This window comes from Crocodylus siamensis, chromosome 10 (genome assembly GCF_052110815.1).
Source record: "Crocodylus siamensis isolate JL-2025a chromosome 10, ASM5211081v1, whole genome shotgun sequence".
NCBI classification, from domain to species: domain Eukaryota; kingdom Metazoa; phylum Chordata; order Crocodylia; family Crocodylidae; genus Crocodylus; species Crocodylus siamensis.
In genome coordinates this window covers 26,562,490-26,579,314 of record NC_143404.1, presented here as the reverse complement: position 1 = coordinate 26,579,314, position 16,825 = coordinate 26,562,490, and the positions used below count along the sequence as shown (strand labels likewise).

General features: G+C 37.5%; 1 protein-coding gene across 7 annotated transcripts in view; it reads right to left on the bottom strand.

The window, feature by feature from the left end:
- The window catches only part of TENM2 (teneurin transmembrane protein 2), a 1,200,689-nt gene that overhangs the window by 903,087 nt on the left and 280,777 nt on the right, over nucleotides 1-16,825 (bottom strand). For all 7 annotated transcript variants that reach the window (XM_090064279.1, XM_090064280.1, XM_090064278.1 and 4 more), the window contains one exon: nucleotides 3,106-3,404. In XM_090064279.1, the coding sequence (XP_089920405.1) occupies nucleotides 3,106-3,331 (226 nt within the window). In that variant the 5' untranslated portion in view covers nucleotides 3,332-3,404. The remainder of the gene's footprint in view (nucleotides 1-3,105; nucleotides 3,405-16,825) is intronic.

Sequence of the window (16,825 nt, the reverse complement as noted above, 5' to 3'; positions counted from 1 at the left end):
CCATTTAGTATAAGGATAGGTAAGGTATATAAAGATTTTCTGCCTCTGACACCGTAAGAAAGCTCATCCTTCACAACATGAATGCCAGTTTGTGTGGCAACAACTGATACCCGTGAGGGAGAGGAATATTTCTGGCAGACCTAGTTGATAGGAACTAGAATGAAATCATAAAAACTTCTTTCACCCAAGAATCCAAACTAGCTATCAGATGATAATGATTGTCAGGCATTCCCAATTAACTTGTCAACAGAGGTGAAAAATCATGTAGTCCATCAACATAGACTTTTATCATAAAGCACCTTGCCCAAACTAACTCAGAAAGGCATTGATAACTTTCAAAGACCTGTTCATTTACAAAAATGAACCAAACAAGCAGAGCAGGACAGTTTAATACATATACTACATACCTTACTAAAGCTGGAAGGTCTAATTTTAGGCAACCTACCCTTGAGTATAACTTTGGATCAAGCATTTAAGTGTCAAGCCTTGTAAATCAAAAATGAAAGGGGTACAATAAGATCTTGTGCTTGACAGACTTTTACTGCTATTGTCAAAAGCATATATCATGATCAGAGCACAGGTTATACAACTGCTTTGTGTAGTCTCAGCACCATTGTTAATCAAACACAGAGAGATGTCAAACAAGTCACACCATACAAGGCTTTACTGGTGGCAAGCACAAAATATTGGGGAATATCTAAAATTATTGAAAGGCAAAAATCATTTGAACCCTTTTTATTGTAGCTGAAGGATAAAAATTATTTCAAAGCCTATTCATATTAAACACGTGTTTGTTTCCTACAGATTTCAAATCCCAGCAAAACACCCACTCAAACTTTGAATAAATTTGCATGCATAAATTCCTAGATGTCTGCAGCTGGAAACTGCATGTGCAAACACTTAGCATGGCATCTTCGTAATGCTTCTGTCTAATACATACACACGTACAGCAAAACAGAAAATACATGTGCTAGGTCTACTCTTACCAATCATTCAAAGTTAAGGTCAACCAGGGAAGAAGGTGCTTAAGAAAGACAGAGGGTGGAATAGATCAAGAGATGGTGTTTTATACACGTATAGACATCTAATTTAAAAAAGAAAGAAAACCAAACTTACTTTCTGAAAGTACAAGACTTGTTTTACAAACATATCTAAAAAGAGAATAAAAAAGGCTCATGATAAAGCTAATTCTTCATTACTCTATGTAAATTATGTCGAGACTATGACGTATCTTTACTAGTTTTATCACAAGTATAAAAATAGGAGGAAAGGAAGAAAAAGACCACCCACAGAGCCTTTCAACAAAAGTACCAGATAAACAGCTACACAACCAGTAATAAAGAATAAAACATATAGGCTATCATGAGTGTCAAATAATATAATTATAATGAAGCCCCAGGGCTAAAATGCCCATAATAAATATAAGGAAACCTAAATACTGTGCTGCCTATCCATGATGAGGATGGCCCAGGTATTCTATGGTATAAAGTGGGTTATAGTCAGATGGGTAATCCTTATGGGAGTACACACTGTAAACAAAAATTCTTTCAGAAACCTGGGAAGAGAATGGAAAATTCATACTTAGGTGGGATAAGTATAATATTACCATATTAAAATGTCTGTAAATAAGCTCATGGTGCATGAGAGGCAAGCAAGAAAAATTAGTAGTGAAGCTAATTAATGGAGATTGTGACCTAGTGGTCAAAACTGATATGGATACTTTGCAGAATTATTCTAACAAACAGAATATCATTATAGATGGGTAAAAAGGAAAAAAACTTTCTTATTAAGCTTCATAGAAAATAGAAGACTTTCATACCAAGGGATGCAGAACAACAGAAATGTCAAGTGCAGAACAATCATATGCTGATAGGGGGTTTGGTGGGTTTCCTAAAATAATCCTAAACATTTCTGAAGTCCTAGTTAGTATGATACTTTCCTATCAAGTTCACCTACTGTACAGAAAGGAAGCAGTGGGGATATGCATTAATGATCTAAAGATGCACAGATCCAATCAAACGTTACGCACATCTGATGCTTCATGTACAACTGATTTGCTTTTAACTCTGCAGCATACAGTTGCAGAATAACTGACAATTTAATGGAGCAAAGCATTTTGTGGAGTTAACCAGAAGATCAAAGACTGTACACATGAGGCACTGTTTACATGTATTTTTCCCCTACAAAATTTGGGAAAATGTGTTTCATTTACTATGACAACTGACAAGCAGACAAAATTAAAGAGTGCATCCAGTGAAGAACTGTAGTTTATCAAGAAGTATTTTTAAAGCTACTTCTCTAATGATTTGCATATTTTATTTAAGTCATTGAATCCAGGTAAACATTTGAAACAGGTAATACTTCATTCTGGAGTAAGTCATGGCAACCAGCTTTAAAATTGATACAAAGTAAATTGTGGTTTAAACGTAATATGAGTTCTAGGATCTTGGTGAGGTACTAACATTTTATAGCCAATTATGAATAATTATATGGGCTTCTCCCTGCTATTTTTTAAAATGAAATTAAGTGTAATCCACCAGCAACGTCAAAAGAAACTGCATCCCATTTCCACATTTCAATTATGCACCAGTGAGGAACAGGGGAGAAATTGCAAAGCACCTGATTAGTAATTACAGTATGCTAATCATAATGTTTTACTCTTCTTAGCAATACAGCTAATCTATTAAAGAAAGAAAAGGCAAAGTGAAAATGTCACTATTATACCTAAAACAAATACAAGGTTATCATATTTGCCAGTGCCTAGATATATGACAAATATGACAGGTGGTTAAGAGTCATTAGTGCTTGTGTGTTTAAAAGATGTTAAAACAGAGATTCATGCTTGCTTCACTTATATAATTATGTGATTTCTGACAGCATTTGATGCCAAGGTATTTTCAGCTTGAAATGACAATAGAAGAGAACATATCTTCTAACTGATAACAAAATGCTGTTGCTGATTTAAAATAATAATAAAATACTTGTCGTTCTTTTTCCTCTACTTCACCAGCATTGCTACTGCCACTCCCATATGAAGCGTATACATAGTTACAGAGGTTACTTACTGGAGAGTTATGGCAGAAAATAGTTGTCCTTTAAACATACCTTGTCTTGGAAACTCATCTGACTCTCTGTGAACCAGATCAGAAACTCGATTTCCATAATGCATTCTGGTGTCGTGGTCATATGCCTTCAGTGTCTCACTTGAGCTATAGGACTTTTGAGTTGGTACTCTGCAGTCCTCACTGTCCAATGAAGAACTTGTATAGCGGCATTCCTTCCCACACCGACCTCTTGTCAAAGAGCGATGTCTTCTGTCTTTTATATCCATTATTCTGGGTCTGGTAGAAAATGAACGTTTCCAGAATAGCCAATCGTTAATCTGGGATTAGTCACTCTACCACCTAAAAACATCAAAGATAATAAACGATGAGAACTGGGGCTATAATATGTTATCTTCCATTTTCCCCTCAATAGTTCAAAAACAAAACAAAACAAAAAACTCTACAGTGGCCAAGCTTTGTGGGAATGAAAAACACTGTTTGAATAACTGACATTAAAGAAAGCAAATAAAATTTAATTGGTATAGGTGAAAATTTTCTATTTTGTTTAAACTATTTTTTACTGAGATGTTAACACCACCCCCAAAACAAAAAAAAAAATCTCTAACCTTTTGATTTCCAAATACATATTGGTAACAACCTGAAAACTTTGATAACCTATTAGCTTTTTCTATAAGACTGTGCAAAGAAAAAAGATGCAGGCCTCCTTTAGTTGTTCTGAGATGTAATGTGTCAAATGAATCATGCAGCTAAGTCTGAAGTATTAAAGACAAGTGGAAAAAAAGACAGCGATACTCAGTAGTAATGTTCTGAAATTATTAAGCTACATTTTATGATCATGTGAGCACACAAGAAGATCTAGAAGCAAGTAATGAAAATTTCCTTCAGTATCTAAATAGTCACCTAAAAGAGAATGTAAGAATTTCCCTGTTTGAGCAACTGAGAAAATCTTTATCTGCATCAAATGTGAATAGAGGAGAAGGAAGCACTGTTGTTATATAACATTTTTTCCCCAAACTCCCTAGACTTGATACAGCTGTGAGGTCAGGCACACAGAATTCAGGAGTTAAGTACCAAAGATTAGGTGCATCAACACAAGATGCAACGTCACTGTAGCTCATTGCGACGGCCACATAGTGTTGGTGGGCATGAACCGTGGTGCCAAAGCTACTGTGCAGCAGGGTCGTTCATCGCTGGGACTGCCCAGTAACAGCTAAAGCAAGTACCACATGATGGCACAGTAACAACTGTGCAGTCAGGCATGCATGTAGATGCTCCCAGCATCTCTGATACAGACAGACAGATTCCCCATTTTTTAACTTAAGAACACCTAACAGTTTTTTTCCCCATCAGTTGTATAAAAGCATTCCTTCACATTATGCAATCGGGATATAGACATGTCTTAAACGCATTTTCTAATTAACTAATTGTTTATTAACTTTTCAGATTATCCCCAATCCCCCACCCCTTTTGAAGGGACACACTGGTTAATCTCATGTATGTTTTAATTTACACCAGGGGTCAGCAACCCCAGCAACAACACGTGCCAGAACATGGCATGTGAAGCATTTGCTTGTCACAAGTGCCTCAGGATGGATGGCAGGGAAGGGGCCGGGGCTGTGCTGCCACAACAAGGATAGAGCTCCTCCCAGCTGCCCCATCATCTACCCCAAGGTGCACATGTACCCGACACTCACAATAATCTGGGCCAGGGCTCCTTGGACTCCAGTGCAGCTGCTTGCAGGCTCCCTACCACCTACTGCAAGCAGCCTAGGTTCAATAGTGGGTGGCTGTGGTAGGCATCTGGGAGGCTACAAGTGGCTGCACCAGGGTCCATGGAGTCCTGGTCTGGCTTGTTGCCAGCAGTGGGTGCACATGCACCTTCAGGTGGATGGTGGGGAAGGGAACAGGGCTACACTGCCACAACAAAGATCAGGTCCCTCACGGTTCCCTTGCTATCTGCTCCTAGCATGCCAACATCTTATAAGTGAAGGTTGCAGGTGTTTTGGCAGTGTGCCCAAAAATGTTCCCAGACTTAGACTACAATCCTGCAAACAATCATGAGACTTGAGATTCATCACATAAGCAGTGTCCCACTGAGGTCTATGAATAATGATGATCAGGAAACAGTTTCCCTGATCTGCAAAAATATAATGATTAAAAACATTTTCTTCATTCTGCAGCACTATGAGAGGTCTTTCAGTTGTTTTATGAAAAGCTAGAGACACTCATATACACTCAAAAACTCACCCTAGGTTATCTGAATCGACATAAAAGGGGTCAAACCCAGGTGTCCTATCTCCCATCAGAGTACTCAAACCTCAAACTTAGCAAAACTGTTTCTCAATCATTCTTTTGAAACTACTGCCACTCATATAAACATGTAAATGCTCGCTAGGCCAGAAATTAAGACCGACTATATAAACAAATGGCTAGAGCACTCAGATGCAGAAGGCCACAACAAAGAGCAACCTAGAAGTTGGGGAACTCATCTGTTTCTCTTACCTCTTTTCTGGACCCAAAAAGCCTTCCAAACCAAAGTTATTATTGAAATTTTCTGTGTTCTGAATTCAGATTTTCTTACAAAAAAACACTGAAAAAATCTAGTACAGTTCTTTCTGTGGATAATAAGTTCACGTATGGTATAAATGATTTAAGATAATGCAATGAGCTGCAGTAAATTAAATCAACATAAATCTAAAATAGAAATATTTAGCCAATGGAGGCAGTAAATCAGAGAATACTTTTTTCATAGCATCCTGATTCGGAAATTAATTACTTCTGCTGTCTTTTGTACTGTAAGCATAAGGAAATAAGGTAACTAGCAGAACCAGCTGTTTTAAGCTTACTACATGTAACTTGTAATCAGTGATTTCAGAAAAAATTTTTAGCATACTTAATTTTTTTCTATATATTTGGTATTTTTAATTATGATGATAAATTACATATAACATAAATATATGTCTTCCACACAATATTTGTCCCCAATTCTGTTCCCAGGGCAATAAGACATCAGAGCAACAGAAGTTTATAAATGTTGTAAGGATTTCTTATTTTCCCTCCTTTATATATCCTTTATATACCTGATTTTTTAAAATATAGCAGCAGAGAAGATAGCAGCATGTAATTTCTTCATGAAAGCCCTCCACCTTGTAGTATATGCTTAAACACATTTATTCCTGTCCATGATACCAACATTGTATTGGTGTCAACAGGGTTCAAGATTACAAGTAGTCTGATGGAACCAGAAACAAGAACACTTCCTCCACAGGTCCCACAGAGAAGTGACTTGCTCAGGAACCTGACACACAAGATGAGTCTCCCACGTTCCAGGCTAACACCCTCCCTATTTTAAGCATACAAACAATCACAAAGATGTTAATGATACAACCTCATGTTTAAGCAAGTTTTTATTTGTAGGCCTGAGTGCCTTCATTCTGCACATGGGAACCCAAATCACTACAACCTACTCAAATGCACTTCCCAGTGCATCAGAGCTGTAAAAAAATGGATTGGACAGATTCTTAGAGGAAACGGGCATCAGTAGCTATTGAGCATGGGAGTTAAGGATAAAGCCTCTGAATTAGAACTTCTTAAACCTTATGGGTACCTATACACATACTTTTTCATGCTGCAATGTGCCAGAGATCCAGCCCATTGGACCAGACTTGATTAATCGAGTTTGCTCTGCTTGCGAGGTGATGAGAACCACACTGCATCACTTGCAGTTGTGTAAGTGGCAAAATGCACATCAGCATGGAGAAAACAGTGGGGTGTACTTTTGAACTAAAACATCTCCGATGTGTTTCAGTTCAAAAGCATATGGCCACCATTTTCTGTGTGCTGATGCTCATTTTGCCGCTTATATAACTGCATGCGTTACAGTACTGGGTGCTTTTCACGTGTAAAAATGCCCTAAATGCTGAAGGCTGCAAGTGGGAGAGGAACAGTGGGAAAAAAAAAACCTGGTCATAACAGGTTTACTCTCCCTTTCAGCATCCATTTTCTGCCAGTGTGACACAGGATGCTGGGCAAGATGGATGTATGGTCTGACCCAGTAAATGACAGTTCTTAAGTAAAGACAACATTTCCCAAACAAAAAAAAACACAGTTGAAAAAAGATATACTATTGAATGACACTGTGCCTTCTGGATGCATTGAGCTCAACATGCACTTAGGAAACTTGCTACTTCATTAAGATATTTCTTAACTATCTTTTCAGAGTAATTAATTTCTCTTCTTGAGGGTTCTCAGGCACTAAGTTCTCTTATTTGTTTTCTACTGTTTGTAGGAAAAAAATATTCTCCCCATTGTTTTAGTTAACAGAGAGTTATTATAAATGCATTTGCCAAGACTGAATATGGCATGTAAATATTTTTTATAAAATTAGCTTATCTGCATGATAGTAAGCCATCTTCTCAGACAGGCAGGACTTACCAAAAACATTCTTAAATAAAAACATTACTTAGAGCATTTTGGGTAGTTACCTGAGGCATACAAAAATAATGGGAAATGTTAAGAGAAATATTCTACCATTGATATGAAATGCAGTGTTTTTCAATTACCAGAATATTTGCAGGACATATTCTGCTACTGGTGTTGGGGATCATTATCATGAAAATATGCAGTATGTTAAAAAAAAGAAAATATTACATACAATGTCATAGTTTGAAGAATGTTCTGTCCAGCAACTTTATTCTGAATCTGCTTAATGAAAGATCTCATTATAGGGAACCAGTTCATGAACAGAAAGATGTTGCAATGTTTTAATACAAAAAGGATTCTCTAAGAACATGAAATGAATAACTGTATTCAGCATTGTAATTAGGAAATAAAAACATATGCTACTTGACCAAAATAAAGGAGGCGGCACAATGACTTAAATATCTATATTTTCATTTGGTAAATTTAAAGTGGCATTTTGCCTCCACCTGAACGGTGAAAGAGCTCTGATGAACCATCAGTACAGAAAAGCAAAGAAGTCTTTGCACCAGCAGGAACTAATACCTACCCAACATGCCTCAAATACCATAAGAAAGAAGTACTTAAGTATACCCTTGACCATGAAACATCCCAATGTTTATAGAGAAGCTAATGCTAATTTTAATACATTCTATGTTCCTTTAGCACAGCCTATTTCTTTTAGGCTATAACTTGTAAAATATAGTACCATTTGTTATTTGGATTAGTGCTCTGTACAGTACATTTTAGAGAACTCTTTAATTGCAAGTTATAAATGTACTATAACTGACAGAATGTTGGGGTCCATTTAGACCTCATACAGACATTCAGTTTCTCCTGTGAAAGTCACTACTTTCCCAGGAGAAATCATGAGTGTACACGTGCTCAGGCTTTTTCTACTGGAGTAAAAAAGGTTGCTCTGGAAGAAAAATAACCTAGGAACAACTAGGGTTAAATCACCCCTGGAAGAGTACCTCCTGGGAGAGTGAATGTCTGTACATGATGTGGTGTATCTCAGAACAGAAAATGGTCTTCCAGGATCCCTTCCCTCCCATCCCACGAAGACAGTATGTCACTTGCTGGACTCTGCTGCTTCAGCAGGGAACACACCACACCCTCTTGGCAATGTCCACACTGTGCTGCAGGGAAACACAGGCTGACCATGGGCACTCTGGAGCAGTGAATAAGGGCTTCCCTATGCATTCCTGCGATCTGTCACCAGATGGACTAAGGGAACCTACAGGGCACATTGAGGCGTGTTCACAGGTCCCCACCCTCCTTCTGGCTGCACAGTGTCAGCACTGAAAGCTCTCCTTTTCTCAGTATTTGAATGTCTGTACTCATGGCTCTGAGTAAGTTTCTTTATTACGAGAACAAAACTGGAAGAATTCTCCCAGGTTATTTGAATGTGTTTACACAAAACTGGCCATTAATTTTTTAAAAAGTGTTTCCAAAGACAGCACATCATTTTGGTGTAGATATGATCTTTAGCTCAAGAAAACAAACTCTGCAATCTAAACCCTTCCAAAAGAAACCTGATTAAAAAAATGTAAGGATCTGCTGTTTATAGTCAAAGAAGGATATAATGATGTGTTAGCAGAGCCATACAATACGTATTAAAGCAGACTGTTCCTCCACCCCACTTTGAAAGAAAAGCAGCTTCAACTTTTAACCTACTCAAAAGATATTACAATTCCTTTCACTGAAAGTATCTTTCAGGAGCACTTTAAAGTTCTTTAAATTTTAAGGAAAACAGCAGTGGCTGGACAAAAAGATTCTGATGACCTCTAACTCACATTTCCTCTCAACAGAGTAAACTACGGTTATTTCTTAAACATCTACAATGATAATTCAGTTTTGTGATAAACAATTACAAATAGTGTGTAACTTTATACAAACCTTCATCTACCATGATATGTAAATAGCAAGATGGTTTATTATATAATACAGAAAGGTAGTAACAACTAGTTACTAATAGAAGTCATTTGAAAACAAGTTACCCTTATTAATGAAGGAACCTGTTAGTTATCTGCTAAGACTTAAAACAGCCTCCTTAACATACTCTAAAAGAAAACCAACACATTTCCAAAGACTGTTAAGAACAAAGAACACTTTCTTTATTGATTATTCAAATTAAATGTAAATAGTAAAGTAGTAAATATCAACCTTCCTGAAGGCAAATCCAGATATTTGCTTTAAGGCAGGGAGCAGGACTAATTATTTAAAGACTCTCTATATAATTAAGTATAAGAAAGACAATTTGAAAGTTTATATACAAGGAGAATTGCTTGGATTTAAGCTCTTGTTAAATATTGATAGAACTAAAGGGATATTTCAGAAAATGGACTGAATAAAAATAAAATTCTGACTCTAAATATGCATATTCATGAGATAATGATGTTCCTCAGATGAATGAAAGAAGCTGCTGTGAGGCAATAAACATATGAAATAATCTTTTAGGTCAGGTCCCAGAGGACTGGAAAAGGGCCAATGCAATCCCTATTTTCAAGAAGAGGAGGAGGGAGGAACTGGGAAACTATAGACTAGTTAGTCTTATGTCTATCCTTGGGAAAACTCTGGAAAAAGCATTAAGGATCAAATTTGTGGGAGCCCAGCAGGGGAAATAATGCTGAGATTCACTGCAGGTAGGTCCTGCCTGACTAACCTTGTTTCTTTTTATGACCAGTTCACAAAATGCTTAGATGCAGGAGTTGAGGTAGCTATCATCTACCTAGACTTTAAGAAGGCCTTCTATACAATATCTCATTCGGTTCTCGTACATAAAGTGACAGGCTGTGATGTAGATGATTACACTGTCAGGTGGTGCCAAATTGGCTTAGGAGACACACCCAGAGAGTGGTGGTAGGTGGGTTGATATTGACTTGGAAAGATGTGGGCAGTGGAGTCCTGCAAGGCTCGGTCCTAAGACTGGTGCTATTCAATGTCTTCATCAGTGACTTGGACGGGGGCATGGACAGCACCTTGTCCAAGTCTGCAGATGATACCAAATTGTGGGGCAAAATTAACACACCAGAGGGTAGGGAATGGATTCAAGTGGAACTGGCCAAGTTGGAAAAATGGGCAGAATGAAATAGGATGTAGTTCAACAAAGACAAATGCAAAGTGATGCACCTGGGCAAAAAGAACCACCAACACACTTATAGGCTGGGGGATGACCTTCTTAACAGCACAGCAGTGGAAAGAGATCTTGGAGTCATAGTTGACTCCAAGATAAACAAGAGCTGTCAATGTGACAAAGTGATCAACAAGGCTAACCACACTTTAGCATGCATTAGCAGATGCATGACAAACAGGTCCAGGGACATGATGCTTCCCCTCTATGCAGCACTGCTATGCAGTCCAGTTTTGGGCACTGCACTTCAAGAGGGATGCGGAGAATCTTGAGAGGGTTCAATGGAGGGCCACTCATATGTTCAAAGGCCTGAGGGCAAGGCCTTATGAGGAGAGACTGAGGGCCCTGGATCTCTTCAGCCTTCACAAGAGAAGGCTGAAAGGTGATCTTGTGGCTGCCTATAAATTCATCAGGGGAGAGCAGCAGGGAATAGGAGATGCTCTATTTAATAGGGCACCCCCTGGTGTAACTGGAAACAATGGCTACAAACTGATGGACAGCAGATTTAGGGTGGACATTAGAAAGAGTTGCACAGTAAGGGTTGCCAAAACTGGAATGGGTTTCCCAGGGAGATGGTGTTCCCCCCTACCTTGGAGGTCCTTAAGAGGAGACTGGACAAACATCTGGCTGGGGTCACCTGAGCCCAGCGCTCTTTCTTGCCCAGGGCAGGGGGTGGACTCGATGACCTACTGAGGTCTCTTCTGACCCTAACGTCTATAAAATTTATGAACTCATTTCAGTTGCAGTCAAATGTGAGAGGTTATTTTCCCTTCCCTGTGAACTTATGTAAAGAGACAACTATTGAATAAACTGTCACTGTTCCTATCCTCAACTTTTCAACACTTGATGTCTCAGCTCTGCTTAGTCTGTTTTTACAAGCAAACAAACAAACAAAAAAACACAAACAAAAAGAAAACAAAAAAAGTAACGTTAAGAAAAAGAACCCTTCCAGTTCAGCTGACATTATGACACTATTCAACGTTACTACGTTCCAGTGCTGGGACATACATAAGCTAGTCAATATGATCTGAATTCTCATATGAAGTAAGAATAGTTGAGCTTTCAGCAAGGACTTGCTGGGGAAAAAAAAAAAAAGAAAATTCCCTGGACCCTGTATAGGAATTACACAAAGTGTTTGTGTCTTCTTCTGTGCTTTGCTCTTGTCAAGGGTAGTAGAGATGGGAAATGATGTGATGAAGGGCCAATGGCAGACTTCCTGCGATTTCAATTTGTATAGCATTGGTCATCATTGATCAAAATGAAAGAAGAGGCTGCATGGGATTGAGATGGGGAGGGGTGGAGGGGAAAAGAAGAGTGCAGTGGAGCTTGGATTTGAAATCTGTGAGGCAGACAGATCTGTGCTTGATCCCAAATGATTACTAGTATATTATAGGCATAACATGAATTTGGCTTTCTCTTTTCTACTAACATTATGAATACCCTCTTCCTTGCATCTACCCTATTTGTCTTCCAACTAATCCTTATGGATCTCAGAGGAAGAATAAGATCTGATACTTCATTTACTTAAAATAGCTGCCAATTTATCTTGATTATCGAAGAACATTGGATAGTTCTGAGAAATGCCACTTCCTATACACTGATGACTAAGCTAACAAAAAGGGTAGTTAAGGAAGCTCCAGCTTGAAAAAAAATAGCAGCTTCTTTTTTCTGTGCTAGCTGTACAAGTAAATCAATAAGAGGTATGGAAGAGAAGAATCAAAATGTGTTCTAATAATTTAGAATGGCTTACACTTAAACTCTGTAAATTTAAGTTAATTCTTACACTGATTTTTAGTTACAGGCCTGTTTCTTGCATTTTCTAATGAACCTGTATACCACTATGATGTATGAAACCATTAGAGGTACCACTCAGAATAAACAGAATGCTATAATTATCTCAGGTTTGGAGGAGGGAGGGGGAAAACTTCATATTTCTTTAGCACCCCCATATAGCCTAATTCAACTAGATAGAAACATTACATTGGTGCATAATAAATGAGAAACAGACTGTGTTCAAAATGTACACAATGTTTCAGCTGATAAAAACCCCCAAAACAAAAAACCCCATGGTTCTCTTACATGTGTGGTCCTCTTTTCAACAACAATTAGAAACAAACTTGTGATTTACAGATTCTAGTGTACTTCATTATTTTATGCAAATCTATTTTTAATGTGGGAAAAAATTCTGATTTAGCACCGGCACTACACACATTTTATGTGAATAATTAAAATGTAACTTCCTTCATATGATTTCTTCCTTGTGCCACCCCTTAGAGGTAAGCAAGGTATTCTCTTAATATTATCTGACCACTAGACATAACATGCCAAAACCAAGAAATCAATAAATAGAAAAGTTATGTCATGACATACCTGTACCAGCATATGAAATGGACAGAATTAGTATCAGAAAAGCAAAAGGCTAACTTCTGTTAATGAAGCATAACAACACCAAAGGCATTTTTACAAGTGTTCTGGGAGTGAGGGGGTACTTTAATTAGAGCAGGTCTCTAATTAAAGTGCCCAGAGTGTCTCATGTATCAGTGTCCCTGCGCTTCAAGATGGTGGGGGGGGGGCACCTTATCTAAAGTTTGTCGAACAAGCTTTAGTTCAAGTGCCCCTGCCATCATTTTGAAGCATGGGGACACTGATATGTGAGATGTGAAAGCCAGGTGGAGCACGGTAATTACTTGATTAATCAGGTCTGGTCTGATGCATTGTAATTACGATGCATCAGAGCAGCCTCCTGGCTCATGTATAGGCACCCAATGTAACTAATGTTAATAAAATAACTAACAATACATTAACTAAATAAAGCAGTCCACGTATAGTAAAAATGCATAACTGGCATTACAATAATTCTAATACTAAGAACACTATTCAAGATAAGACTGAATTTTAACTCAGTGGTTATTAGCACAGCACCCCTATACACGTTAAAAAATGGAGCAGCAGCTGTACATTAATTATTAATATAGGTTATCAGGTTACAACCCTGTATCAGTTTTGCATTGGATAGTAACAAATTATCAGTGCCAAAAAGATGGTCAACATTAAGTTCCTTTAAGCCACTGGTTCTCAACCTTTTCAGTTATGACACTCCACCACTGTTTTGAACGTGGTGGCACCTCTCCCAGTTGAGAAACACTGATGTGCTCAGCCTACCTCAGTAGTTCTCAACTGGCTGCCGCTGCAAACAGTAAGAGACTGTCCTGCAGCCCTGATGCCCTTGCCCAGCTCCTCCCAGCTGGGGCACAAATGGAGCATGGAGTTGTTTTGGCTGAGGATCTCACTGGAGGACCAAGCCTCTGTTTGTTCCAGCGCACACTAGTGTAGCATGTGCTATGCCACTTTTTTTCCCAGCACTTTTTTTTGCTACTAGGAAATCCTGATAGCGAATTTTGAGCCCAGTCTGAAAATTTGTAGCGAAAGGTAAATTTTAATGTTCTACATGAGTGGTTTGTGGTGCCACAATTCTCACACCCCTGATTGTCTGGATGTGACCATAGTATCTTTCATCTGAAAAAACTCAAAATGACAAAACACTAATTAAGTTTTACAGCTGCCTTGAGAATGAGATATTCATTGTCCACATTCAACAGATGAAGCAATGAAAGCACAGAGGAATAAATTTGTTCCTCAAGGTCACAATGAGTTGGTAGCATAACTGGAGACTGAAGTCCTGAGTTCTGAGTCTCAAGTCTCTGCTCACAGCTGCTATCTGTATGCTGATCATTAAAAAGAGGAATAAAGTCCACCTAACCCAATGCAAAAGCTAACTATTCTTTTAATATAATTTGGTTGAATGCATATAACTTAATAAATCCATGAAAAGATTTAAAAGAGCAATTGCGGAATGGCCATTCTCAAACAATACTTTTGTTAAACAATTGCCTTAAGAAAATGAATACTTTTCATCTACTAAAAAGAACAAACAAACAATGGTATTATCTACTGCTTTTGCTACAATGTTAATGAAGAAAGAATAATTTATCATTGCATAATTAACACAACATAGTTAAGTATGCTTTAATGATTCTGTATAATGACCTAACATCACTAGAGAATACTTTTGAGTCAAGATATAATTGTCTAAATAATTTTTATTAAGACTTTGATCAAATTGACCAACATTTATAAAAGTGAGATGGATTTAAATGTCTGTGCAATGAATGATAGCTTTCTTTAATTGGTAACCATTCTCCTCCTCTTTTTTTCAACATTGAGGGTGAAATTGTGATCACAATTAAGTCATTCAGCAATTTAATTTTAACGTCAATAGAGCCAAGATTTTATTCCCGTTTCTTCTACTCTTTTCTTCCCACTTTCCCTCCTCTTTGCTGAATGCTCCTTCAATGGCACTTCAGTACGTTCCTCTTTCCCCACTCTTCTGTTGACATTCTTCAGTATTTGGCATAGTAATATGTGCAGCTTCACAACATTCAATATCTTCCCGTCTCACTTTTTAACTTCTATTCTTCCTCTTTTATACAGGGAGATTCAAATTTTCAGACACAAGAATACTGAAGATGAGAGTAGTCAACTTGCACACCCATGTGCTCCTTACACTCCTACACATTGGATATTTGCATATACTTACATCTATGTACTTACCCACATAGTACATAACAGTATGAAAAAATGGCATATACATACAAGTAAGAGTTTAACCTCCTTCATTAATATCACCAACATGAAATTCCCCTCTCTAACCTTACTACTAAAACCTGTGTCTGTATGTATACACCTTTGATTGACCTTTCCTGGACCTTCTCCCTTCTACTTACTCCTGTTCCTAATACACTTGTCTTTCTTGAGTTTCACTTCTTGTTTTCTCTTTCTTTTGTTATCATTTTGCACCTTCATTCATGCTAGCATCACAGAACCAGAGGCAAAAAAACTTAGACAATTAAATTAGAGCGTATGCATCATTCATTAGTACTATAATTAAACAGGTTTTTGTTAGACGAAGAATTCATAAAGGGACAGATTGCTCTATTGCTCCAGATTGTGTGGGCTGATGTGCACATTACAGTACAAGCTCTAATAAAGAAGCAAAGCTTCACTGAAGATATTCTCAGCTACAAAAAAACTACCTACAATTGTATAATGTAATAATCATGCCAAGAGGTACAGAATATGCCCCACCTCAATTTCCAGTTAGAGCCACAACAGATGTATTCTTTTTCATTCTCTCTCAATTTGTACAATAAGCAATTCCTTTCTTCCTTTAAATCTGCTTCTATAAAGAATTCCCCATACTTTATTTTTGCTTCTCAAGGATTGCCATTTCCTCAATTAACTATGAAGTCATGGTGCATCTTGTATTAGTTTGCCTTGGCTATCTTTGATTTTGTTCTTTGAGGCAGGGATTTACTTGAAACTACATACACAGACACACATACACACACATGCACACACACACAGAGTGCAAATATTAGTCAGAATAGTAATTTACTGCATTTTAACACTTAATAGGGAATCTTAGATTTCAATAGAATAGAGTGAAATACCCACTTACAGAAGTAAATGGAGCCTGTTCAACTTGTCTTTGAAAGCAATGAAAACCATGCACAAAAAAACCTTTGAAGTATATATATCATTAACCTCATTATACCAAGTTCTCTGCCCCTTAGACACATTATATTTATCAGAAATAACAGAACTTCTTCTGGGGATCCTATGTTCTAAAGGTTCAAAGTGGGCTAACAAAATTTTAATGGTGAAAAAAGGAATGAAATACAATGGAGTGTCTTATTAATGTATATGATTTTATATATCTTAATAACCTCAATACAAGTTTTCAAAAATCAGATTTACTAAATGGAAGCATTACCTAGATTTTAAATTTTAAATCACTTCAAATAGCAATGAAAGCATGCCTACTGAAATTAAAAGTAGGCTTCAAGGGATTACATGCTCAATAGTATGACATTTGACATAGGTGCTACTCAGATGGGAAAACAGCAAAGGACAATAAAGTGCTTCACAAAAATTAAGCAAGACTCACAGCAGTGGATCAGATTCAGTAGAACCATTTGACAGATGGGTAAACTGTAACCTAGAAATTGTTAAATGAATTCTTCCAAGTTACACAGGAAATCAGTGGCAGAGTCAAAACAACCTATATGCCCAGGCTTCTCCCTGCTCTAACCCAAAAAGACCAATAACC